The 24,429-nt window shown below is 45.6% G+C and overlaps 1 protein-coding gene across 1 annotated transcript in view; it reads left to right on the forward strand.

Moving 5' to 3' along the window:
* Window positions 1–23,479, forward strand: part of shisa4 (shisa family member 4) — a 97,646-nt gene extending 74,167 nt beyond the window's left edge. The window contains exons 5-6 of the mRNA XM_087973784.1: window positions 12,188–12,283; window positions 21,626–23,479. Of these exons, the coding sequence (XP_087829910.1) occupies window positions 12,188–12,283; window positions 21,626–21,651 (122 nt within the window). The 3' untranslated portion in view covers window positions 21,652–23,479. The remainder of the gene's footprint in view (window positions 1–12,187; window positions 12,284–21,625) is intronic.
* The last annotated feature ends 950 nt before the right edge of the window (window positions 23,480–24,429 follow it).

Raw genomic sequence — 24,429 nt, forward strand, 5'->3', positions numbered from 1 at the left:
CCTTCCTCCCGTCCTTCTGATTCTGTTGTCATCTCCTGTGATTTTCTTCTTTTTTACTGTGAGTGTCTTTGTATAAAATTTCTTGGTGTCTTTAATAGATTATGCCTTATGAGAGATTTCTTTGAGAGTATTGAGACGTTTATTGCTTCAGATGGCAGTTGGCTCTAACTAATTTTCAAAATGCTCTTTTTTATCCTTCCAAGACTCGTACCCTCTCATTGGTCCAATGTTGTCAATGCAGTCAAATTCAAAGTCATTTGGTTTTTGGTATCTTGGGCATAACTTAAATTAATTGGTTAAATTCAAATCCAGTTGCCTTAACATCAAACACAACCCCAAGCTGATTGTTATATATTATCAGTTCCCAGCACACACTGAACCTGTCAGCTAGTCATAGACACATGTGCTGTCACAATCTCTCAGCTCAGAAAAGACACCTCTCTCTTAAAGTGACCATACACACTTTTGACTTCATAGCACCTCCCCTCTTAAGAAAGAAATAAACCATAATAATGAAACTTCCCTCCCCTTTGTGGACCTCTCTGTCTCTGGCAACTGATTTAACACGTTCTCCCCGTGTCTGCGTGGGTTTTCTCCGAGTGCTCCGGTTTCCTCCCACAGTCCAAAGATGTGCAGGTCAGGTGAATTGGCCATGCTAAATTGCCCGTAGTGTTAGGTAAGGGGTAAATGTAGGGGTATGGGTGGGTTGCGCTTTGGCGGGTCGGTGTGGACTTGTTGGGCCGAAGGGCCTGTTTCCACACTGTAATGTAATCTAATGTAATCTAAAATCTAATCTAATCTAAAAACACTGACATCTACTTCCAGCCCAGCAAATCCCACAGCTACCTTCACTACATTCCCACACCACCACCACCACGGTAAAAGCACAATCCCTTACTCCCACCTCTGCTATATCTGCTCCCAAGATGAACAGTACTACTCCAGGACATCCCAGATGTCTCCTACTTCCAGGACCGAAATTTCCCCTCCCCTGTGATTAACAATGCTCTCTCAATCACAACTCCTCCATTTCCCACACCTCCACCCTTGAACCCCAACCCCCTGCCCGTCGCAACAAGGATAGAATCTCCCTGGTCCTCACATTCCACCACACTAATCTCCCAATCCAGTGTATCATCCGCTGCCATTTTTGCCACCTACAATCAGACCCCACTACCCTTCCCAATCCTATCTGCATTCCATAGGAACCGTTCCTTCTCTGACTCCCTTGTTACGTCTATACTCACCACTCATCCCCTGTCCACAGTTGGCCCCTTCTCCTACTTCCGTAAGAGGTGCAAAATCTGCCTGTACCCCCTCCTCCCCCAACCTCACCTCTGTCCAAGGCCCCAAAGGATCATTCCACATACGACAGAAATTTACTTGCATATTCTCAAACTTTATTTACATGCATCTGTTGCACTCAATGTGGTCTCCTCTACATCAGAGAGACTGAGTGCAAACTCACTGAATGATTCAGGGAACATCCCTGGTCCACATGCATCAAACGACCCCACCTTCCTGTAGCCATCCATTTCAACTCCCCCCGATGACATGTCCATTCTGGGCCTCTACCGTCTAAGCAAGGCCACCCACAAACTGGAGGAGGAACACCTCATCTCCCGCCTCAGGAGCCTACAACCACAAAGCCTCAACATTGAATTCAAAGTTTACAAATCTCCCTTCCCCCCCCCCCAACCCCATCCCAGATCCAACCCTTCACTCAGCTCCACCCTCGACCTGACCTACCTATCCATCTATCCATCTCCCTTCCCACCTATCTGCTCCACATTTTCCACTGACCTATCACAATCATCTCCTATCTTCCATCTCTTCGCCCATCTATTGACATCCCAACTACCTTTCCCTAAGCCCTGTGCCCCTCCCCCTATTTATTTCTCAGTCCCCTTCCCCCTCCCAAGTCCTGATGAAAGGTTAAGTCCGAAACGTCGACTCTCTTGCTCGTCAGATGCTGCCTGACCTGCATTGCTTTTTCCAGCGCCACACTTTATCAACAGGGACTTAGGAGAGCAAGAATAGACCATGAAATGACTTTGGCAAGTAGGTTAAAGAGAGTCCCAAGGCATTCTATGCATACATTAAAAACAAGAGGATAACTAGGGAGAAGGTAGGATCACTCAAAGATAAAGGAGGGAACTTGTGCTTGGAGGCAGGCGATGTGATCGAGATTCTAAATGAGTATATTGCATTAATATTCGCCCAGGAGAAGGACAAGGTGAATAGCGCGATTAGTGTGGAGCACGATAATATACTGGATCATTTTGACATCAAGAAAGAATCACAGCTACAGAGACGAATGTTGTTGAGGAAGGTTTGTCTACTGAGTCAGTATGGGTGGGAGTTAGGAACAGCAAGGGAACAGCCACCACATTGGGGGGTTTCTAAAGACCACCTAATAGCAGTAGGGAGATTGAAGATCTCAGAGACGGGCAGATTCTGGAAAAATGCAGAAGTAGCAGGGTTGTTGTTATGGATGATTTCAACTTTCCCAATATCAACTGGAATCTCCTAAGTGCAGATGGTTTGGATGTAGCCGTTTTTGTCAGGTGTGTTCAGGAGGGTTTCCTTACTCAGTATGTAGACAGGCCGATGAGGGGAGAGGCCATTTTGAATTTGGTGCTCAACAACGAGCCAGGACAGGGGTCAGACCTCGCGGTGGGAGAGCACTTTGGTGAAAGTGATCACAACTGCCTCACATTTAGCATAGCCTTGGAGAATGAAAGGTGCAGTTGCTGAGGGAAGATATTTAATTGGGGAAAAGGAAATTATGGCGCTATCAGACAGGAGTTGGGAAGTACAGACTGGGCACAATTGTTCCACAGAAAGGGCACAGCAGACATGTGGAGACTGTTTCAAGGAGCAGTTGTTGCGAGTGATGCACAAATTTGTTCCTCTGGGACAGGTAAGAAGGGGTAAGATTAAGGAACCTTGGATGATGAGAACAGAGGAGCTTCTCATCAAAAGGAAGGAGGCAGTTTATGTAAGGTGGAGGAAGCAAGGATCTAGCACAGCTTTAGGGGATTACAAGCTTACTAGAAAGGAGCTCAGCAATGGACTGGGGAGAGCCAAGAGGGGGCAAGAGAAAGGTTTGGCAGGAAGGATTAGGGAGAACCCAAAGGTTTTTTACTCATACGTGAGGAATAAGAGAATGATCAGGGAGAAAACAGGGCCGATCAGGGATAGCGGAGGGAACTTGTGTGTGGAGTCTGAGCAGATAGGGGAAGCCCTAAATGAGTTTTTTGCTTCGGTTTTCACCAAGGAAAGGGAACTTGTTGTAAATGAAAACTTAGAGGAGCTGGGATACAGTCTTGACCAGATCAAGATTGATGAAGATGATGTGCTAGAAAGTTTGGAAAACATTAAGATTGATAAGTCTCCAGGGCCAGACCAGATTTATCCAAGGCTGCTCCGGGAAGCGAGAAAGGAGGTTGCTAAGCCGCTGGTGAGGATATTTGCCTCCTCACTCTCCACGGGAGTCGTACCGGAGGAATGGAAGGAGGTGAATGTTGTTCCACTCTTCAAGAAGAGTAATAGAGAAATCCCTGGCAATTACAGACATGTCAGTCTGTTGTCAGCAAAGTTGTGGAAAGAATTCTGAGGATAAGATTTATGACTATTTGACAAAGCATAGTGTGATCAAAGGCAGTCAGCATGGCTTTGTGAGGGGCAGGTCATGCCTCACAAATCTTATTGAGTTCTTTGAGGAGGTGTCAAGACAGGTTGACGACGGTTGAGCGGTGGATGTGGTGTATGTGGTCTTCAGCAAAGCATTTGATAGGGTTCCCCATGGTAGGCTCATTCATAAAGTCAGGAAGTAAGGGATACAGGGAGATTTGGCTGTCTGGATTCAGAATTGGCTGGCTGACAGAAGGCAGAGAGTGGTTGTAGATGGAAAGTATTCTGCCTGAAAGACAGCGTTGAGTGGGATCACGCAAAACTCTGTTCTTGGGCCTCTGCTTTTTGTAGTTTTTATAAATGATTTGAATGAGAAGGTTGAGGGGTGGGTTAGTAAATTTGCCAATGACACAAAGGTTGGAGGTGTGGTTGATAGAGGGCTGCTGCAGCGCGACATAGACAGGATGCAGAGCTGGGCTGAGAAATGGCAGATGGAGTTCAACCTGGATAAATGTGAAGTGATGCATTTTGGAAGGTCGAACTCAAATGCTGAATATAGGATTAAAAACAAGATTCTTGGAAGTGTGGAGGAACAGAGGGATCTGGGTGTGCAAGTACATAGATCCCTCAAAGTTGCCACCCAAGTGGATAGGGTTGTTAAGAAAACATATGGTGTTTTGGCTTTCATTAATAGTGGGGTCGAGTTTAAGAGCCACGAGATTTTGCTGCAGCTCTATACGACTCTGGTGAGACCATACTTGGAATACTGTGTCCAGTTCTGGTCGCCCTACTATAGGAAAGAAACAGAGGCTTTGGAGAGGGTGCAAAGAAGGTTTACCAGGATGCTGCCTGGGCTTGAGGGCTTGCCTTATGAAGAAAGGTTGAATAAGCTCGGACTTTTCTCTCTAGAAAGAGGAGGAAGAGAGGAGACCTGATCGAGGTATACAAAATAATGAGAGGAATAGATAGTGTCAATAGCCAGAGACTTTTCACCAGGCAGGATTGACTGATACAAGGAGTCATAGTTTGAAGATATTTGGAGGAAGGTATAAAGAAGACAGGTTCTTTATGCAGAGAGTTGTGAATGCATGGAATGTGTTGCCAGTGATGGTGGTGGAAGCAGAGTCATTGGGGACATTTAAGCGACTGCTGGACATGCACATGGATAGCAGTGAGTTGAGGGGTGCGTAGGTTAAGTTACTATATTTTACGTTAGGATTAAGTCTCGGCCCAACATTGTGGGCCAAAGGGCCTGTTCTGTGCTGTACTTTTCTATGTTCTATTTTCTAAAAAAGTGGTGTCAGGTCTCTTAAAGAGCATTAAGGTTCCCAGGGCGCAGTCGTATCTACTGCAGGTTATTGAGAAAGAGAAGAGGCAAGTTTGCTGGGGCCTTGACCAAGATCTTTGTATCTTCGTTAGCCACTGGAGAAGTCCCAGAGGACTAGTAAAAATCTAATGTTGTTCCCCTGTTCAAGAAGGGAAGTGGGAATAATCCACAAAACTGTAGACCAGTGAGTCTCACATCCATAGTTGGGAAACTATTGAAGAGATTCTTAGGGAAAGATTTTATATGCATTTGGAAAAGCATGGCCTAATTAGGGATAGTCAGCGTGGCTTTTTGTGTGGCAGGTCATGTCTTACTAACTTGATTGAATTTTTCGAGGATGTGATGAAGGTGATTGATGAGGGTGGAGCAGTGGATGTTGTCTACATGAATTTTAGTAAGGCTTTCAGCAAGGTCCTTCACAGTAGGCTCATCCAGAAGATTACAATGCATGGGATCCACGGTGACTTGGCTGCTTGGATTCAGAGTTCGCTTGCCTCTGGAAGGCAGAGAGTAGTGGTGAAAGGGTGTGTTTTAGTCTGGAGGTCCATGACACAGGAATCCATACTGGGATCTCTGTTGTTTGTGATACATATCAATGACTTAAATGAAAAGGTAGATGGGTGTGTTAGTCAGTTTGCAAACAACATAAAGATTAATGGAGTTGCGGATAGTGTAGAAGGTTGTCAGATGTCACAGTGAGATGTGGATCAGTTGCAGGTCTAGGTGGAGAAATGTGTTGGAGTTTACTCTGGACAAGTGTGCGATGCTGCACCTTGGGAGATCAAACGTTAAAGTAAACAGATAATGGCAGTACCCTGAACAGCATTGATGTACAGAGGGATCTTGGGATTCAAGTCCATAGCTCCCTGAAAGTGGCCAAACAAGTAGCTAGGGTGGGAAAGAAGGCCTATAGCATGCTTGCCTATCTGCTGTAGCACATGTTTCTTCAACATGAACTGGCTTCAAGGTGATTGAAGGGTTTAGCCCGTTATTTGCAGAATGTGAACTTTCCTTACCTGTATTGGCTGTAACGCAAGTTGGGCCCCCTTAGTTAAAAGGTGCGGCTATTGTGCGATTTTCTTAAGACGCGAGATTGCATGAGAATGGAACAATCATGTTATATTAGAACTAACTGTACAAGAGTCAGAATGTCATCATGCAGCTTTATAAAGCTTTGATTAGGTTACACTTCGAGTATTGCATTCAGTTCTGGTCGCCACATTACAGGAAAGACATGGAGGCTTTGGAGAGGGTACAGAAGACGTTTACCAGGATGCTGCCTGGACTTGAGGGTATGAACTAAAAGGAGATGCTAGAAAAACTTGGGTTGTTTTCTTTGGAACAGTGGAGGCTGAGTGGAGACTTGATAGAAGTCTATAAAATAATGAGATGTGTAGATAGGGTTGGCAGTCGGAATCTTTTTCCAGAGTTGAAATGCCTAATACTAGGGGGCAGGCATTAAAGGTGAAAAGGGGAAAGTTCAAAGGAGATGGGAGGGGCAAGTATTTTAGACAGTGTGATAGATGCCTAGGACTTGCTGCCAGGGGTGGTGGTGCAGGCAGATATGAAAGGTGCATTTAAGGAGCTTCTAGATAATCACGTGAATGTGCAAGGAATGAAGGGATATAGACTAAGGGCAAGCAGAAGGGATTAGTTTAATTTGGTGTCATGTTTGGCACAGTGTCATGGGCCAAAGGGCCTGTTCCTGTGCTGAACTGTTCTAGGTTCTGCCATAAAGTTTGGAGATAATGTAGTTCAATCCAAAATGAAGATGTTAAATTCTGAACAAAGGGAGCTCTAATGGGATGAGAATAGATTGGCAGTGGTGGCTTGGGAAAATACATTAAAGGGTATGACAATGGATAAGCTAGTATGTAAAGAATTAATATATGATTTACAATAAAAATATATTCCTTTAAGGCACAAAGAAACAGGAAAAGTGAGCTAACCATGGCTAACAAAGGAAATCCCACACCTAGAGTGCATTCTGTGCCCTTGCCAATCTTCATGCTTCTTCCAAGTATTGTTCAACACAGAGAAGTACTGATTCATCAGCCGAGGGAGGGAGGTGCATGGTAATGAGCAGGAGGTTTCCTTGCCTGTATTTAACTTGGTGCCATCAGACTGCAAAGGTTTGAGAGTCAAAGTTGAGAATTTCCAGGGCAACTCCCTCCCAACAGTATACCACTGTGCTGCTGCCACTTCAGCTTGGGTCTGTCCTGCTGGTGTTACAGGATATATCCAGAAATGGTGATGGTGTTGTCTGGGGCATTGTCTGTAAGTTATGATTTCGTGAGTATGACTCTGTCAGTCTCTTGCTTGACTAGTCTGTGAGATAGCTCTCCCCATTTTGGCATTAGCCCCCAAATGTTAGGAGGAGGGCATTGCAGTGTCGACAAGGCCGGTTTTGTCATTGTCATTTCCAGTGCTGAGGTTGATGCCAAAAAATCTTTTTAAGATTATATTCCCTACGGTATGGAAACAGGCCCTTCAGTCCAACACGTCTACACCAACCCTCTGAAGAGTGACCCACCCAGGCCCATTCCCTTACATTTACTAAAGCACCGAACACTATGGGCAATTTAGCACAGCCAATTCACCTGACCTGCACATCTTTTGGACTGTGGGAGGAAACCGGAGCACCCGGAGGAAACCCACACAGACACGGGGAGAATGTGCAAACTCCACCCAGACAGTCATCCAAGGTGGGAATCGAACACTGGTTCCTGGCGGTGTGAGGCAGCAGTGCTAACCACTGAGCCACCATGCCACCTGAATAGTTTCATCATTCGACTTCTAAATTCCAGATTTTTATTGAATTCAGATTCTATCTTATGCCAAGTTGGAATGTGAACCCAAATATTATCTAAATGTCTTGATTCCTTTCCAGTGATAATATTATTACCCCATCATTTCCCCCTTCTGCCTTATTAAGTAGATCATAGAAACCCTACAGTGTGGAAGCAGGCCATTCAGCCCATCTTGTCCACAACAACCCTCCAATGAGCATCCCATTCAGACTCACCCCATCTCTGTAACCCTGCATTTCCCATTGCTAATCCACACTTCCTGCACATCCTGGACACTACAGGGCAATTTAGCATGGCCAATCCACCTAACCTGCTCATCTTTGGATTGTGGGATGAAACTGGAGCATCTGTAGGAAACCTGCGCAGATATGGGGAGAACGTGCAAACTCTATACAGACTGAGGCTGGAATCGAACCCTAGTCCCTGGCGCTGTGAGGCAGCAGTGCTAACCGCTGAGCCATCGTGCCATTTAAGTAGTCTTTTATGCAGCACTTTATTGAATATGTTTATTGCATGAACTGGTTCTCCTTTATCTATTCTATTTGTTACCTCAAAGAATTCTAGCAGATTTGTCAGGCATGATTATTCCTTAGTGGATAGGGCTTTAAACTAAATAGTTGAGTGGAGGGGGAGGTTAGTCGGTTGCGTGGAGAATTATGGAAAAACTTAAAGGATGGGGGGGACGTTCAGCAAGGATTATTATAGTTTTCAAAGCAAGTAGTAGGACAGTTGTGAAGAAGGGTCTGTGGACCTGAAATATTAACTCTGGTTTCTTTCCACAGATGCTGCCAGACCTGCTGAGCTTTTCCAGCAAGTTTGTTTGTAATGGCACAGAGAGTGTGGAAAGGGTCAGGAATCTAACTTCAGGCACAGCAAATAGGAAGGTCATGAGAAGGGGTGCAGTCAGCTCAGGACTGAGGACCTAAGTGCACAGTGTACATAACTAGGTCAATGAGCCCGTAGGGCAGATTGAAGTTTGCAGGTATGTTGTGTGTATCACAGATATGTGACTGCAAGATGATAGGGGCTGAGAACTACATATCTAAGGGTATGCATCTTATTGAAAGGACAGGCCAATGAGCAGAGGGGGCAGGGTCGTCTTGTTAGTAAGAAATGAAATTAAATCAACAGCAAGAAGTAATACAGATTCAGAATATGTAGAAGCTGTGGGTAGAGTTCAGGAACACTGATGGGAGTTATGTACAGATCTCCTAGCAGTAGTCAGGATGTGGGGAAGAAAAGAAATCAGAAGATAGAAAAGGCATTTAAGAAAGGCATTATGACAATAATTATGGGGTCTTCAATATGCAGGTGGACTGAGAATATTTGGTTGGTTATAGATCTCAAGAAAAGGAATTCACTGAAAGACTTTGAGATGGTGTTTTGGAGCAGCTTGTGGTAGAGCCCACTAGGAGTATTGTGTACCGTGTTGGTCTCCTTATCTAAGGAAGGATATACCTGGCGTAGAGGAAGTGCACTGAAGGTTCGCCAGACTAATTGGATGGTAGGATTGTTTTATGAGGAGAGACTGGAAAGAAATGGTCTTGTGAGGGAACCTTGGTTGACGAGGGAGGTTGAATGTCTTGTAAAGAGGAAGAAGGAGGCTTACATAAGGTTGAGGAAACAAGGTTCAGACAGAGCAGTGGAGGGATACAGGATAGCCAGAAGGGACCTGAAGAAAGGGATTAGGAGAGCCAAGAGAGGGCATGAAAAATCTCTGGTGGATAGGATCAAGGATAACCCAAAGGCATTTTATGCGTATGTGAGAAACATGAGAATGACGAGAACGAGGGTAGGTCCAATCAAGGACAGTAGTGGGAGACTGTGTATTGAGTCGGAAGAGATAGGAGAGGTCTTGAATGAGTACTTTTCTTCAGTATTTACGAATGAGAGGAACCGTATTGTTGAAGAGGAGAGTGTGAAACGAACTGGTAAGCTAGAGGAGATACATGTTAGGAAGGAAGATGTGTTGGACATTTTGAACAACTTGAGGATAGACAAGTCCCCCGGGTCTGATGGGATATATCCTAGGATTATGTGGGAAGCAAGAGAGGAAATTGCAGTACCGTTGGCAATGATCTTTTCATCTTCACGGTCAACGGGGGTGGTACCAGGGGACTGGAGAGTGGCGAATGTTGTGCCCCTGTTCAAAAAAGGGAATAGGGATAACCCCGGGAATTACAGGCCAGTTAGTCTTACTTCGGTGGTAGGTAAAGTAATGGAAAGGGTACTGAGGGATAGGATTTATGAGTATCTGGAAAGGCACTGCTTGATTAGGGACAGCCAGCACGGATTTGTGAAGGGTAGGTCTTGCCTTACAAGTCTGATTGAAGTCTTTGAGGAGGTGACCAAGCATGTGGATGAGGGTAGAGCAGTGGATGTAGTATACATGGATTTTAGTAAGGCATTTGATAAGGTTCCCCATGGTAGGCTTATGCGGAAAGTCAGTAGGCATGGGATAGAGGGAGATTTGGCCAATTGGATAGAAAACTGGCTAACCGGTCGAAGTCAGAGAGTGGTGGTAGATGGTAAATATTCAGCCTGGAGCCCAGTTACAAGTGGAGTTCCGCAGGGATCAGTTCTGGGTCCTCTGCTGTTCGTAATTTTTATTAATGACTTGGATGAGGGAGTCGAAGGTTGGGTCAGTAAATTTGCAGATGATACGAAGATTGGTGGAGTTGTGGATAGTGAGGAGGGCTCTTGTCGGCTGCAAAGGGACTTGGATATGATGCAGAGCTGGGCTGAGGAGTGGCAGATGGAGTTCAACCCTACCAAGTGTGAGGTTGTCCATTTTGGAAAGACAAATAAGAATGCGGAATACAGGGTTAACGGTAGGGTTCTTAGTGAGGTGGAGGAACAGAGGGATCTTGGGGTCTATGTTCATAGGTCTTTGAAAGTTGCCACTCAGGTGGATAGAGCTTGTAAGAAGGCCTATGGTGTATTAGCGTTCATTAGCAGAGGGATTGAATTCAAGAGTCGTGAAGTGATGTTGCAACTGTACAGGACTTTGGTTAGGCCACATTTGGAGTACTGTGTGCAGTTCTGGTCGCCTCACTTTAGGAAAGATGTGGAAGCTTTGGAGAGGGTGCAGAGAAGATTTACCAGGATGTTGCCTGGAATGGAGAATAGGTCGTACGAGGATAGGTTGAGAGTGCTAGGCCTTTTCTCATTGGAACGGCGAAGGATGAGGGGTGACTTGATAGAGGTTTATAAGATGATCAGAGGAATAGATAGAGTAGACAATCAGAAACTTTTTCCCCGGGTACAACAGAGTGTTACAAGGGGACATAAATTTAAGGTGAAGGGTGGAAGGTATAGGGGAGATGTCAGGGGTAGGTTCTTTACCCAGAGAGTGGTGGGGGCATGGAATGCGCTGCCTGTGGGAGTGGTAGAGTCAGAATCTTTGGTGACCTTTAAGCGGCAATTGGATAGGTACATGGATGGGTGCTTAAGCTAGGACAAATGTTCGGCACAACATTGTGGGCCGAAGGGCCTGTTCTGTGCTGTATTGTTCTATGTTCTATGACTGGGGAGCCTAGGCCTGTTTTTCTCTAAGTGTAAAAGAATGAGACGATCTCATTGAAACTTCGGAAATTCTGGCAGGAATTTATGGGCGGCACGGTGGCACTGCTGCCTCACAGCACCAGAGACCCGGGTTCAATTCCCGCCTCTGGCGACTCTCTGTGTGGAGTTTGCACATTCTCCCCGTGTCTGCGTGGGTTTCCTCCGGGTGCTCCAGTTTCCTCCCACATTCCAAAAATGTGCAGGTTAGGTGAATTGGCCATGCTAAATTGCCCGTAGTGTTAGGTGAAGGGGTAAATGTAGGAGTATGGGTCAGGGTGGGTTGCCCTTCGGCGGGTCGGTGTGGACTTGTTGGGCCGAAGGGCCTGTTTCCACACTAAGTAATCTAATCTAATCACTCGACAGGAAGGATATTTTGCATGACTAGTAGTAGAACCAAAGGACATAGTGTCAGAATAGGGAACAGCCATTTGGGATTGAAAAGAGGAGACATTTCTTCATTCAGATTGTAGGCAGCCTTTGGAATTCTCTCCCCTCGAGGGCAGAGAGGGCTAAGACATTGAGTTTGTTCAAGACAGAGATTGATCAATTTCTCAATAGTAATATAATGAAGGTATGTGGAGATAGCACAGGGAAAATCAGCCATGACTCAGAATGGCTTGAGGAGCTGAATGGCCCACTGCTGCTATTTTCCTGTTTTGAAAAACAAAGCTATCCGTGGAACCAATATTTGTCCTCAATCAACATTACAAAAATAGATTACTGTTAGAGGGAGTTTGCTGTGCACATACTGGCTTTCAGTTATCCTAAAATTGTTAAAGGCAGCATCTAAATGTATGTTATTTTCAGTTGTATTAATAAGTGTTTGTTTCTTTCTATGGTGTGAGTACAGTGATGCACAATTACCCGATGCAGCCAGGGTATCCTGCCAACATGCCTGTAGCATCATATCACGCATACCCAGCAGCTCCAGCCTACAATGCTACAGGTAAGTTCAAATTGTTATTACAAGCAAAGAGCTCAGGGTTTATAAAATTAATACAACATAGAAATGTATAGCACAGGCCCTTCAGCCCATGATGTTGTGTCGAGGTATTCCTAATCTAAAATAAAATAACCTAACCTACACACCCCTCAATTCACTGCTGTCCATGTGCAAGTCCAGCAGTCACTTAAATGACTCTGCTTCCACCACCGCTGGCAACACATTCCATGCATTCACAACTCTGTGCATTAAGAACCTACCTCTGAAGTCTCCTGTATACCTTCCACCTAATATCTTAAAACTATGACCCCTCGTGCCAGTCAATCCTGCCGTCGGGAAGGCCTCTGGCTATTGGCTCTATCCATGCCTGTCATTACCTTGTATACCTCGATCAGGTCACCTCTCTTTCTCCTCCTCTCCAGAGGGAAAAGTCCAAGCTTAGTCAACCTCTCTTCATAAGGCAAGCCCTCCAGTCCAGGTAGCATCCTGGTAAACCTTCTTTGCATCCTCTCCAAAGCCTCTGTATCTTTCCTATAGTAGAGTGACCAGAACTGGACACAATATTCCAAGTGTGGTCTCACCAGGGACTTGTAGAGCTGCAGCAAAACCTCGCGGCACTTAAACTCGATCCCCCGTTAATGAAAGCCAAAACACCATATGCTTTCTTAACAACCCTATCAACTTGGATGGCAACTTTGAGGGACCTATGCACTTGATCACCAAGATCCGTCTGTCCCTCCACACTGCCAAGAATCCTGTCTTTAATCCTACATTGAGCATTCAAGTTCAACCTTCCAAAAATGCATAACTTTGCATTTATCCAGGTTGAACTCCATCTCCCATTTCTCAGCCCAGCTCTGCATCCTGTCTATGTCACGCAGCAGCCTGCAGTAGCCCTCTATACTATCGACGACACCTCCAACCTTTGTGTCATCGGCAAATTTACTAACCCACCCCTCAACCTCCTCATCCAAGTCATTTATAAAAACTACAAAGAGCAGAGGCCCAATAACAGAGCCCTGTGGGACACCACTCAACACTGACTTCCAGGCAGAATACTTTCCATCTACAACTACCCTCTGCCTTCTGTCAGCCAGCCACTTCTGGATCCAGATAGCCAAATCTCCCTGTATCCCTTACTTCCTGACTTTATGAATGAGCCTACCACGGGGAATCTTATCGAATGCCTTGCTGAAGTCCTAATACACCATGTCCACTGCTCGACCTTCATCGACTTGTCTCGTCACCTCAAAAAACTCAATAAGATTTGTGAGGCATGACCTGCCCCTCACAAAGCCATGCTGACTGCCTTTAATCACACTATCCTTTGCCAAATAGTCATAAATCCTATCCCTCATAATTCTTTCCAAAATCTTAGTGACCATAGACATAAGACTGACGGGTCTATAATTGCCAGGGATTTCCCTATTGTCCTTCTTGAAAAGAGGAACAACATTCGCCTCCTTCCAGTCCTCTGGTACGACTCCCCTGGAGAGTGAGGAGGCAAATATCCTCTCCAGCGGCTTAGCAACCTCCTTTCTCACTTCTCGGAGCAACCTCGGATAAATCTGATCTAGCCCTGGGGACTTATCAATTTTAATGTTTGCCAAAATTTCCAATACATCATCTTCATCATTCTTGATCTGTTCAAGCCTGTTTCCCAGCTCCTCAAAGTTTTCATTTACACCAAGTTCCCTTTCCTTGATGAAAACCGAAGCAAAAAACTCATTTAGGGCTTCCCCTACCTGCTCAGACTCCACATGCAAGTTCGCTCCGCTATCCCTGATTAGCTCTACCATCTCCTTGATCATTCTCTTATTCCTCACGTTTGAGTAAAATACCTTTGGGTTCTCCATAATCCTTCCTGCCAAGCCTTTTTCATGCTCCCTTCTGGCTCTCCTCAGTCCATTTCTAAGTTCCTTTCTAGCAACCCTTATCCTCTAAAGCTGTGCTCGATCCTTGCTTTCTCCACCTTACGTAAAGCTGCTTTTTTCCTTTTGACAAGAAGCTCCTTTGTTCTCATCATTCAAGGCTCCTTAATCTTACCTCTTCTTACCTGTCTCACAGGAAACAATTTGTGCATTACTCACAACAACTGCTCCTTAAACAGTCTTCACATGTCTGTTGTGCCCTTTCTGTGGAACAATTGCTCCCAGTCTGTACTTCCCAACTTCTGTCTGATAGCGTCATAATTTCCTTTTTCTCAATTAAATATTTTCGCTTGGTAACTGCTCCTTTCCCTCTCCAAGGCTATGCTAAATGTGAGGCAGTTGTGGTCACTGTCACCAAAGTGTTCTTCCTCGAGATCTGACACTTGCCCTGGCTCATTGCCGAGCACCAAATCCAAAATGCCCTTGTTGGTCTGTCTACATATTGAGTAAGGAAACCCTCCTGAACACACCTGACAAAAACGGATTCATCCAAACCATCTGCACGAAGGTGGTCCCCGTCAATATTGGGAAAGTTGAAGTCACCCATAATAAAAACCTTGCTATTTCTGCATTTTTCGAAAATCTGCCGGACTATGAGTTCCTCACTGCTGTTAGGTGGTCTGTAGAAAACCCCCAATGTGGTGGCTGTTCCCTTGCTGTTCCTAACTTCCACCCATACTGACTCAGTGGACAAACCTTCCTCAACAAGCTTCTTTTCTGTAGCTGTGATGCATTCTCTGATTAGCAATGCTACACCGCCTTGTCTTTTTCCACCCTCTCGGTTCTTTTTAAACGTTCTAAATCCTAGAACACCTCGCAACCATTCCTGCCCCTGTGGAACCCACGTCTCCGTTATGGCCACAATATCATAGCCCCAAGTACTGATCCATGCTCTTAAGTTCGTCACTCTTATTTCAGACACGCTTTACCCGATCCCTTTGTTTCATAATGTGAGATACCTTCCCGATAGATTCACTACATCCTGTCACTGCCTCATCTGCAATTGTGTCCCTTTCAGATATGTGGCTCTGATTTCCACCACCTCCTCCCCCCCAGACTAGTTTAAACCCTCCCGAACCACACAAACAAATCTCCCACCCAGGACATTTGTGCCCCTCCAGTTCGGGTACATCCCATCCTTCATGTACAGGTCCCACCTTCCCCAGAAGGCATCCCAATGGTCTAAGTATCTGAAGCCCTCCCTCCTGCACCTCTCAGCCACGTGTTAAGCTGCACTCACTGATTGTTCCTCATCTCACTGTCTCGTGGCACCGGTAGCAAACCCGAGATCACTCCTCTACTCGTCCTGCCCTTCAGCTTCCAACCTAACTCTCTGTAGTCACTTTTCAGATCCTCAATCCCTATCCTGACTATATCATTGGTGCCAATATGTACCACGTGGCTGCTTACTCTCTTCCTTCAGAATCCTGTAACCCGATCGGCGACATCCTGGACCCTGGCACCGGGGAGGTAACATATCTTCCGGGAGTCCCGTTCCTGACCACAAAATCTCCTGTCAATCCGTCTAACTATTGAGTCCCCTACCACTAGCACTTTTCTATTCTTCCCCCTTCCCTTCTGAGCCTCTGTGCCAGGCTTAGTGCCAGAGACCTGACAACTATGACTTTCCCCGGTAGGCTGCCCCACCAGCAGTATCCAGAATGGTATACTTATTGATCGGGGAACAGCCACAGGGGGTCCCTGCCCTTTCTGTTGGTTCCCTTTCCTCCCCCAGACATTAACCCAGCTGTCCTTATCCTGTGTCTGGGGAGTGACCACCTCCCTGTACATCCTCTCAATTTCTCCCTCAGCCTCCCGGATGATCCATAGTTCATCCAGCTCCAATTCCCTAACTCTGTCTTTGAGGAGCTGGAGTTGGGTGCACTTCCCGCAGATGCAGTCGGCAGAGATATGTGAAGTGTCTCTCACCTGACACATTCTGTAGGAGGAACATGCAACTGCCCTATCAGCCATACCCCGCTAATCTGAAAGCCCATACAGGACTAAACAAGGAAGAGAAGAAAAAGATGAGAAATGATAGAGCCTTGGTTGGTGTTGGAGAACACAGCGACCAAGGGGTTCAGGTTCGTCATTCTTTGAAGTTTGCATCACATACAGACGGGGTGGTTAAAAAGGCTTTTGGCATGCTTACCTTTATTGCTCAGTCCTTTGAGTATAAGAATTGGCAAGTCATGTTGAGGTTGTACATGGTATTAAGCCTCTTCCAATACCGTGTCCAGTTCTCGTCACCCAGTTATAGGAAGGGTATTATTAAGCTGGAGAGGGTACAGAGAGATGTAGCAGGATGTTACTGGGTATGGGAGGTTGGTGTTGGAAAGAAAGGCTGGATAGGCTGGAACTATTTTCACTGGAGTATAGCAGGTTGAGAGGCAGACAGATAGAAGTTTATAAATAATGAGAGGGATAGATTGAGTTAATGGTAGTTGTTTTTTTCCTGGATTGGGGGATTTCAAGACAAGAGGGAACATTTTAAGGTAAGAGGAGAGAGATTTAAAAGAGATACAAGGAGCATTTTTTTTACACACAGAGGGTAGTTTGCATGTGGAGTGATGAAGGTGGTGGCTGTGGGTACAATTCAAACATTTAAAAGACATTTGGATGAGGACATGATTAGGAAAGGTATGAAGGGATATGGCCCCGGAACAGGCAGGTGGGACTAGTTTAGTTTGGGATTAAGTTTGGCATGGACTAGTTGGACTGCAGGGTCTATATGACTCTGAGACAAAACACACTTGTGAAGTCAGGAAAGGGACAGACATGGATCAGCAGTGTTTGGGACATTGGAACCGGCCTTGGGATTTGAATTTGGAGCATTGGGATTACCATGGGTGTTGGTTTAGGCATTGAACATAGAACAGTATAGCACACTACAGGCCCTTCAGCCCTCAATGTTGTGCCAGCCTTTTATCCTACTCTAAGATCAGACTGACCTACATACCCTTCATTATACTATCTTCCATGTTCCTATCCAAGTGTCGCTTAAATGTCCCTAATGTATCTGACTCCACCACCACTGCTGGCAGCGCATTGTATGCACCCACCACTCTTTATAAAGAACCTACCTCTGACATCTCACCAAAACCTTCCTCCATTAAAATTATGCCCCCTCATGCTAGACATTTCCGCTATTGGAGAAAGTCTGTGGCTTTCCACTCTATCTATGCCTCTCAACATCTTGTATACCTCTATCAAGTCACCTCTCATCTGTCTTTACTCCATTGTGAAAAGCTCTAGCTCCCTCAACCTTTCTTCATAAGACATGCTCTGCAGTCCATACAGCATCCTGATAAATCTCCTCTGCACCCTCTCTAAAGCTTCCACATCTTTCCTATAATTAGGCATCCAGAACTGAACATAATATTCCAAGTGTGGTCTAAGCAGACCTCTATAGAGCTGCAGCATAACCTCGCAGCTCTTAAACTCAATCTCCCTGCTAGTGAAAGCCAGCACACCATACGTCTTCTTAACAATTCTATCAACTTGGGTGGCAACTTTGAGGGAACTATGGACATTGACACCACAATCCCTCTGTTCCTTCACACTGCCAAGAATCCTGTCTTTAACCCTAGATTCTGTATTCAAATTAAACCTTCCAAAATGAATCACTTCCCACTTTTCCTGGTTGAACTCCTTCTGCCAATTATCAGCCCAGTTCTGCATCCCGTTGCAACTTACAACAGCTGTCCCACACGATCCACAACTCCACCAACCTTCATGTCATCGGCAAACTTACTAACCCACCCTTTCACTTCCTCATCCAAGGTAAAAACAATGACTGCAGATGCTAGAAACCAGATTTTGGAGTAGAGTGGTGCTGGAAAAGCACAGCAGTTCAGGCAGCATCCAAGGAGCAGGAAAATTGATGTTTCGGGCAAAAGCCCTTCATCAGGACTACAGGCAGAGTGCCTTAAGGGTGGAGAGATAAATGAAAGGAGGGTAGGGGTGGGAAGAAAGTAGCATAGAGTACAATAGGTGATTGGGGGTGGGGATGGAGGTGATAGGTCAGGGAGGAGGGTGGGGGAAGGTAGCAAAGAGTACAGTGGATGGATGGGGATGGGATGAAGGTGATAGGTCAGAGAGGATAGGTGGAAAGGAAGATAGGCAGGTAGGACAGGTCATGAGGGCGGTGCTGAGCTGGAAGTTTGGAACTGGAGTGAGGTGGACGGGGAAATGAGGAAACTGTTGAAGTCCACATTGATGCCCTGGGGTTGAAGTGTTATGAGGCAGAAGATGAGGCGTTATTCCTCCAGGCGTCGGGTGGTGAGGGAGTGGCGGTGAAGGAGGCCCAGGACCTCCATGTCCTCGGCAGAGTGGAAGGGGGAGTTGAAATGTTGGGCCACAGGGCGGTGTGGTTGATTGGTGCGGGTGTCCCAGAGATGTTCCCTAAAGTGCTCTGCTAGGAGGCGTCCAGTCTTCCCAATGTAGAGGAGACTGCATCGGGAGCAACGAATACAATAAATGATATTAGTGGATGTGCAGGTGAAACTTTGAATGTGGAAGGCTCCTTTAGGGCCTTGGATGGAGGTGAGGGAGGAGGTGTGGGCGCAAGTTTTGCAATTCCTGCGGTGGCAGGGGAAGGTGCCAGGATAGGAGGGTGGGTTGTTGGGGGCGTGAACCTGACCAGGTAGTCACAGAGGGAGTGGTCTTTGCAGAAGGTGGAAAGGGGTGGGGAGGAAAATATATCCCTGGTAATGGGGTCCGTTTGGAGGTGGAGGAAATGTCAGCGGATGATTTGGTTTATGCGAAGGTTGGTAGGGTGGAAGGTGAGCACCGGGAGTTTCTATCCTTGTTACGGTTGGAGGGGTGGGGTCTGAGGTGTGGGATGCGGACGAGATGCGTTGGAAGGCATCTTTAACCACGTGGGAAGGGAAATTGCGGTCTCTAAAGAAGGAGGCCATCTGGTGTGTGTTCTGTGGTGGAACTGGTCCTCCTGGGAGCAGATACGACGGAGGAATTGGGAATACGGGATGGCATTTTTGCAGGAGGTAGGGTGGGAAGAGGTGTAATCCAGGTAGCTGTGGGAGTCGGTGGATTTGTAAAAAATGTCAGTGTCAAATCGGTTGTCATTAATGGAGATGGAGAGGTCCAGGAAGGGGAGGGAGGTGTCAGAGATGGTCCAGGTAAATTTAAGGTCAGGGTGGAATGTGTTGGTGAAGTTGATGAATTGCTCAACCTACTCACAAGAGTACCACTTCCTCATCCAAGTCATTTATAAAAATCACAAAGAGCAGAGGTCACAGAACAGATCCCTGCAGAACATCATTGGTCACCAAGCTCCAAGCTGAATACTTTCCACCTCCCATCACCCTCTGTCTTTGATGGGCCAGCCAATTTTGTATCAAGACAGTCAAATTTCCCAGTATCCATTGCCTCCTTACTTTCTGCATGAGCCTGCCATGGGGAACCTTCTTAAACACCTTGCTAAAATCCGTGTACACCACATCCACTTCATCAATGTGTTTTGTCACATCCTCAAACAATTCAGTAAGGCTTGTGAGGCATGACCTGCCCCTCTCAAGGTCATGCTGACTCTCTCTAATCATAATATGGTTTTCCAAGTAGTCATAAATCCTGTCTCTCAGAATCCTCTCCAATAATTTGCCCACCATTGATGTAAGCCTGGCCAGTAATTCCTAGGATTATCCCTAATGCCTTTCTTGAACAAGAGAATAACATTTTTTACCCTCCAGTCATCTGGCAGTACTCCAGTGAACAGTGAGGATGCAAAGATCATCACCTCGCTTCCTGTAGTAACCTAGGGTATATCCCATTTGGCCCAGGGGATTTATCTATCCTTATGTTTTACAAAATTTCCAGGCACATCCTCCTTCCGAACATCAATCTGTTCTCGCATATCAGTCTGTTTCACACTGTCCTCAGAACATCAAGGTCCCTCTCAGTAGTGAATACTGAAGGAAAGTTTTCACTAAGGACCTCTCCTACCTCCTCAGACTCCATGTGCAAGTTCCCTCCACTATCCCTGATCAGACCTACCCTCACTCTGGCCAACCTCTTATTCCTCACGTACGTGTAGAACACCTTAGGGTTTTCCTTAATCCTACCTGCTAAAGCTCTTCCATGCCCCCTTCTAGCCGTCCTAAGTCCATTTTTCAGTTCCTTCCTGGCTACTTCGTAACCCTCTAAAGCCCTGTCTGATCCATGCTTCCTCAATGTTAAGTAAACTTCCTCCTTCCTCTTGACTAGATGTTCCACATCCCTTGTCACCCAAGGTTCTTTCAACCTACCATCCCTCCCTTGCCTCAGTGGGAGAAACCTGTCCGGCACTCGCAGCAAGTGCTTCCCGAACAACCTCCACATTTCGGTCGTGCATTTCCCTGAGAACATCTATTGCCAGTTTAGGCGCTCCAGTTCCTGTCTAATGGCATTGTAATTCCCCTCCCTGAATTAAATACTTTCCCGTACCGTCTGCTCCAATCCCTCTCCATTAGTATAGTAAAGGTCATGGAGTTGTGATCACTATCACCGAGATGCTCTCCCACCGAGAGATCTGACACATGGCATGGTTCTTTGCCAAGCACCAAATCCAATATGTCTTCTCCTCGAATCGGCCTATCTACGTATTGTTTCAGGAACCCTTCCTGGACACACCTGACACAAACTGCTCCATCCAAACTATTTGAACTAAGGTTGTTCTAGTCAATATTAGGGAAATTAAAGTCACCCAGGACAACAACCCTGTTAGTACTGCACCTTTCCAAAATCTGCCTCCCAATCTGCTCCTCCATGTCTCTGTTGCTACTGGGGGTGGGGGGAGCACTGTAGATAACTCCCAATAAAATTACTGCTCCTTTGGGGCATTCAGAGTTTTTAAGGGGGGCATTGGGGAATGGGATTGCAATGTTAAAAGTTGTTTTGGGGTACTGTGTGTGGTTTTGGGATCTGTACAGTCAAGTCCAATTAGTGTTGGATTTCAGAGCCTTTCATGTTGCAGATTCAGAGTGGTGCGATTAAACACATTGATTAGACAGTCCTGATTTTCCAAAATAAATACATCAGGAAGCTTGTGCATACCCTGTGGGAGTCTCTGTCAAAACGCTTAACATTTTATTGTTGATATGTCAGGATGTTGGTCTTGTTCAGGAATCGAAAGTGCAGTCCTTATATAGCTTAATTATTATAAACATAAATGTAACTTATGCATTCCACCAGACAGTTAACAATTTGCAAAGAGTTTGGTTTAGAAATCCCTTTCTTTTTGCCTTGCGTGTTTCTGTAGTTTCTATTTTTGACCATTTTTCTCGAAGGCTCTTCAGCGTAAATTCGCCGGCTGTGATCTCGGTAATGTATGGATCCATAGATTCATCGTTCTTAATGATGCTAATTCGCTACATTGAACGCTAATCTAAACTGTCTGATTTGTTTGCTTTTGTAGCTGCTCCCCCGTACACCTCATCGTAGCTGGAATGAAGAACAGCTGCCAGACTCCGCTCCCATACTCCACAGCTCCAGTCTCTAGTTAACTGGGATACCGCAGTTTTGTCTGATAGGACCCCATTAGCTGGAAAACGTCGTTTGCATGGCTGCCATATATTTGTTTTTTGAGATTTCTAATTTTGAAATTCAAATTATGCCGTGTTATTTTCCACCCTTACTAAGCTGAAAGTTTATCTGTAGTTGTTTACTTATTTATTTATAGCTGTTATTTCACCTGTGCCATTGACCTCTTTCAGTAGAAACTGAAGTAGTATTCCTGGGTTCTACAGTTTCATACAATTTGTTATTCACTGTTAATTTCAGTGTAATAGTATCAGTATTATTTGGATGAAGAAAGCATTGATATGTTTGATGGAATGCAGCTCTGATGTCAACTGTGTTATAAAAGGGTTCATTCAAAGTGTAATTTGGCTGAATGATTGATTACAGGGTGAGGCCCATCGTCTGTGTGTGTGAGAGAGAGAGAGAGAGCAGTCAGTGGGTGTGGACACAGGAGGAGTGCGTGTCTGTGTGTGGAGGTATGTCTGTGGCAGGGTCAATGTGTGTGTTTATAAGTGTGTCTGTGTGTGTATGTCTCTGTCAGGGTCTGTGTCTTTGTAAGCTTGTCTGAGTTGGCGTCTGTATATGTAAGAATGTGTGTGTGTGTCTGAGTTGGAGTCTGTGTGTGTGTGTAAGTGTGCCTATGTTGGTGTGTGAGTGTACTTGTGCCAGTGTCTGTATCATGTTGTGTGCTGAGGGTGTCTCTATCGGGGTCTGTGTCTGTGTGTAAGTGTGTCCAAGTCTGTCTGTTTCTGTCTTTTTGTGTCTGTCTGTTCATTCCACAATCTACTCCAGTACTTTTTGTTGCTGCAACCCCGTGGCAAGGCTTGAAAATGATCCTTCAGCGAGAACTGTGAGAATGGTGTGTGGGCTGGCTGTGAGACTGGCCGAGTGGGGTGGTAGCAAGGGCACAAGATAGAGAGGCAGCATAGCTGTTTAAACTCAGTGGGAGAATGCTGACTCACGATATACAACTCTCAGCCCCACGGGGGATCCCAGTTCTCATTTTGTAAAGCTCTGCTCTTCTCCCTGGTTACTGACTCTCATGTGTCTACATATGTATGTATGTCTGCAAGCTGAGCATCTGCAGTGTAAGAAGGTGTTTGTGGAAGACATGTGTATGATACATGTGCAAGATAGTTGGTGTATGTGTGTCAGAGAGAGTCAGATCTGCACATGTGAGAACGATTGGGTTTGTATGCGTGTTTAAGAATCTGGAGACCTGTGTGAGAGAGTGAGTGAGTCTGGGGGTATGTGTGAGATTGGGGTAATCTAATCTAATCTAATGTCTATGTGAGAGTCAGTGTGTGTGTGTCAGAATCTGAATGTGAGAGTTGGGAGTGTGTGGTTGTGTGTGAGTGTCAGAATCAGGATATGTATTTGAGAGTCGATGGGGTGGGTGTGTGAGAGTAGGTGTGTGTATATGTATGAGTGTGAGAAAGCCTGGGTGTATAAAAGAGATTCGAGGATATATGTGTGTGAAAGTCAAGTCTGTGTGCAGGTATGAGCAATAAGGCTGTGCATGAGCTGTATGTAGGTCAGACCAGGTAAGGATGGCAGTTTCCTTCCCTAAAGAACATTAGCGAACCAACCTGATCGTCGTTAGAATCTTAATTCCAGGTTTTATTTTGAAACTCTGAATACACAGACACAAAGAGACGGAAACAGACAGACATGAACATACTTACTAAATAAAAGCAAATTACTGCGGATGCTGGAATCTGACACCAAAAAAGAGAAAATGCTGGAAAATCTCAGCAAGTCTGGCAGCATCTGTAAGGAGAGAAAAGAGCTGACATTTCGAGTCTAACTGACCCTTTGTCAAAGCTAAAATTTTAGCTTTGACAAAGGGTCAGTTAGCCTCGAAACATCAGCTCTTTTCTCTCCCTACAGATGCTACCAGACTTGCTGAGACTTTCCAGCATTTTCTCTTTTTTGATGAACATGCTTACATCTGCCATGGCAGGATTGCAACCATATGGGCGGCACAGTGGCTGAGTGGTTAGCACCACTGCCTCAGCACCAGGGACCCGGGTTCGATTCCAGTCTGAGGCGACTGTCTGTGTGGAGTTTGCACGTTCTCCCCGTGTCTGCGTGGGTTTCCCCCGGGTGCTCCGGTTTCCTCCCACAGTCCAAAGGTGTACAGGTTAGGTGAATTGGCCATGCTCAATCGCTCAGAGTATTAGGTGCATTAGTCAGAGGGAAATGGGTCTGGGTGGGTCACTCTTCGGAGGGTTGGTGTGGATTTCTTGGGCCAAATTGTCTGTTTCCAGGGAATCTAATCTAATATCCCCAGAACATTACCTGTGTCTCTTGATTGATTAATAATCTAGAGAGAATATTAGTAGGTCATTGCCTCCCCTATGGATGTGTGTACGTGTGTGAGAGAAAATGTGTGTCTGAGAGTCACAAGTGTGTGCACGCATGAGAGAGTCAGGAGTGTGAGAAAATCAGGTGTGTAAGACATAGTTGGGGATGGATGTGTGTTGTCTAAATCACAAGTGTGTGAGAGACAGAGTCGGGTATGTGTGTGAATGAGAGAGTCAGAGTTGTGTATATGAGTGAGAGCTAGAGGATGTGTGTGTAACAGAATCAGGTGTGTGCATCAGAGCGTTGAGGCTGTGTGTACGTGAAATAGAGAGAGAGTCGGTTGTGTGTGTATTTGTGTAAGAGTTGAAGTGCATGTGTAAGAGAGTCAGGGGT

Source organism: Chiloscyllium plagiosum, unplaced genomic scaffold (genome assembly GCF_037043375.1).
Source record: "Chiloscyllium plagiosum isolate Xiang-an unplaced genomic scaffold, Cpla_swu_hap1 HiC_scaffold_26, whole genome shotgun sequence".
Taxonomy (NCBI): domain Eukaryota; kingdom Metazoa; phylum Chordata; class Chondrichthyes; order Orectolobiformes; family Hemiscylliidae; genus Chiloscyllium; species Chiloscyllium plagiosum.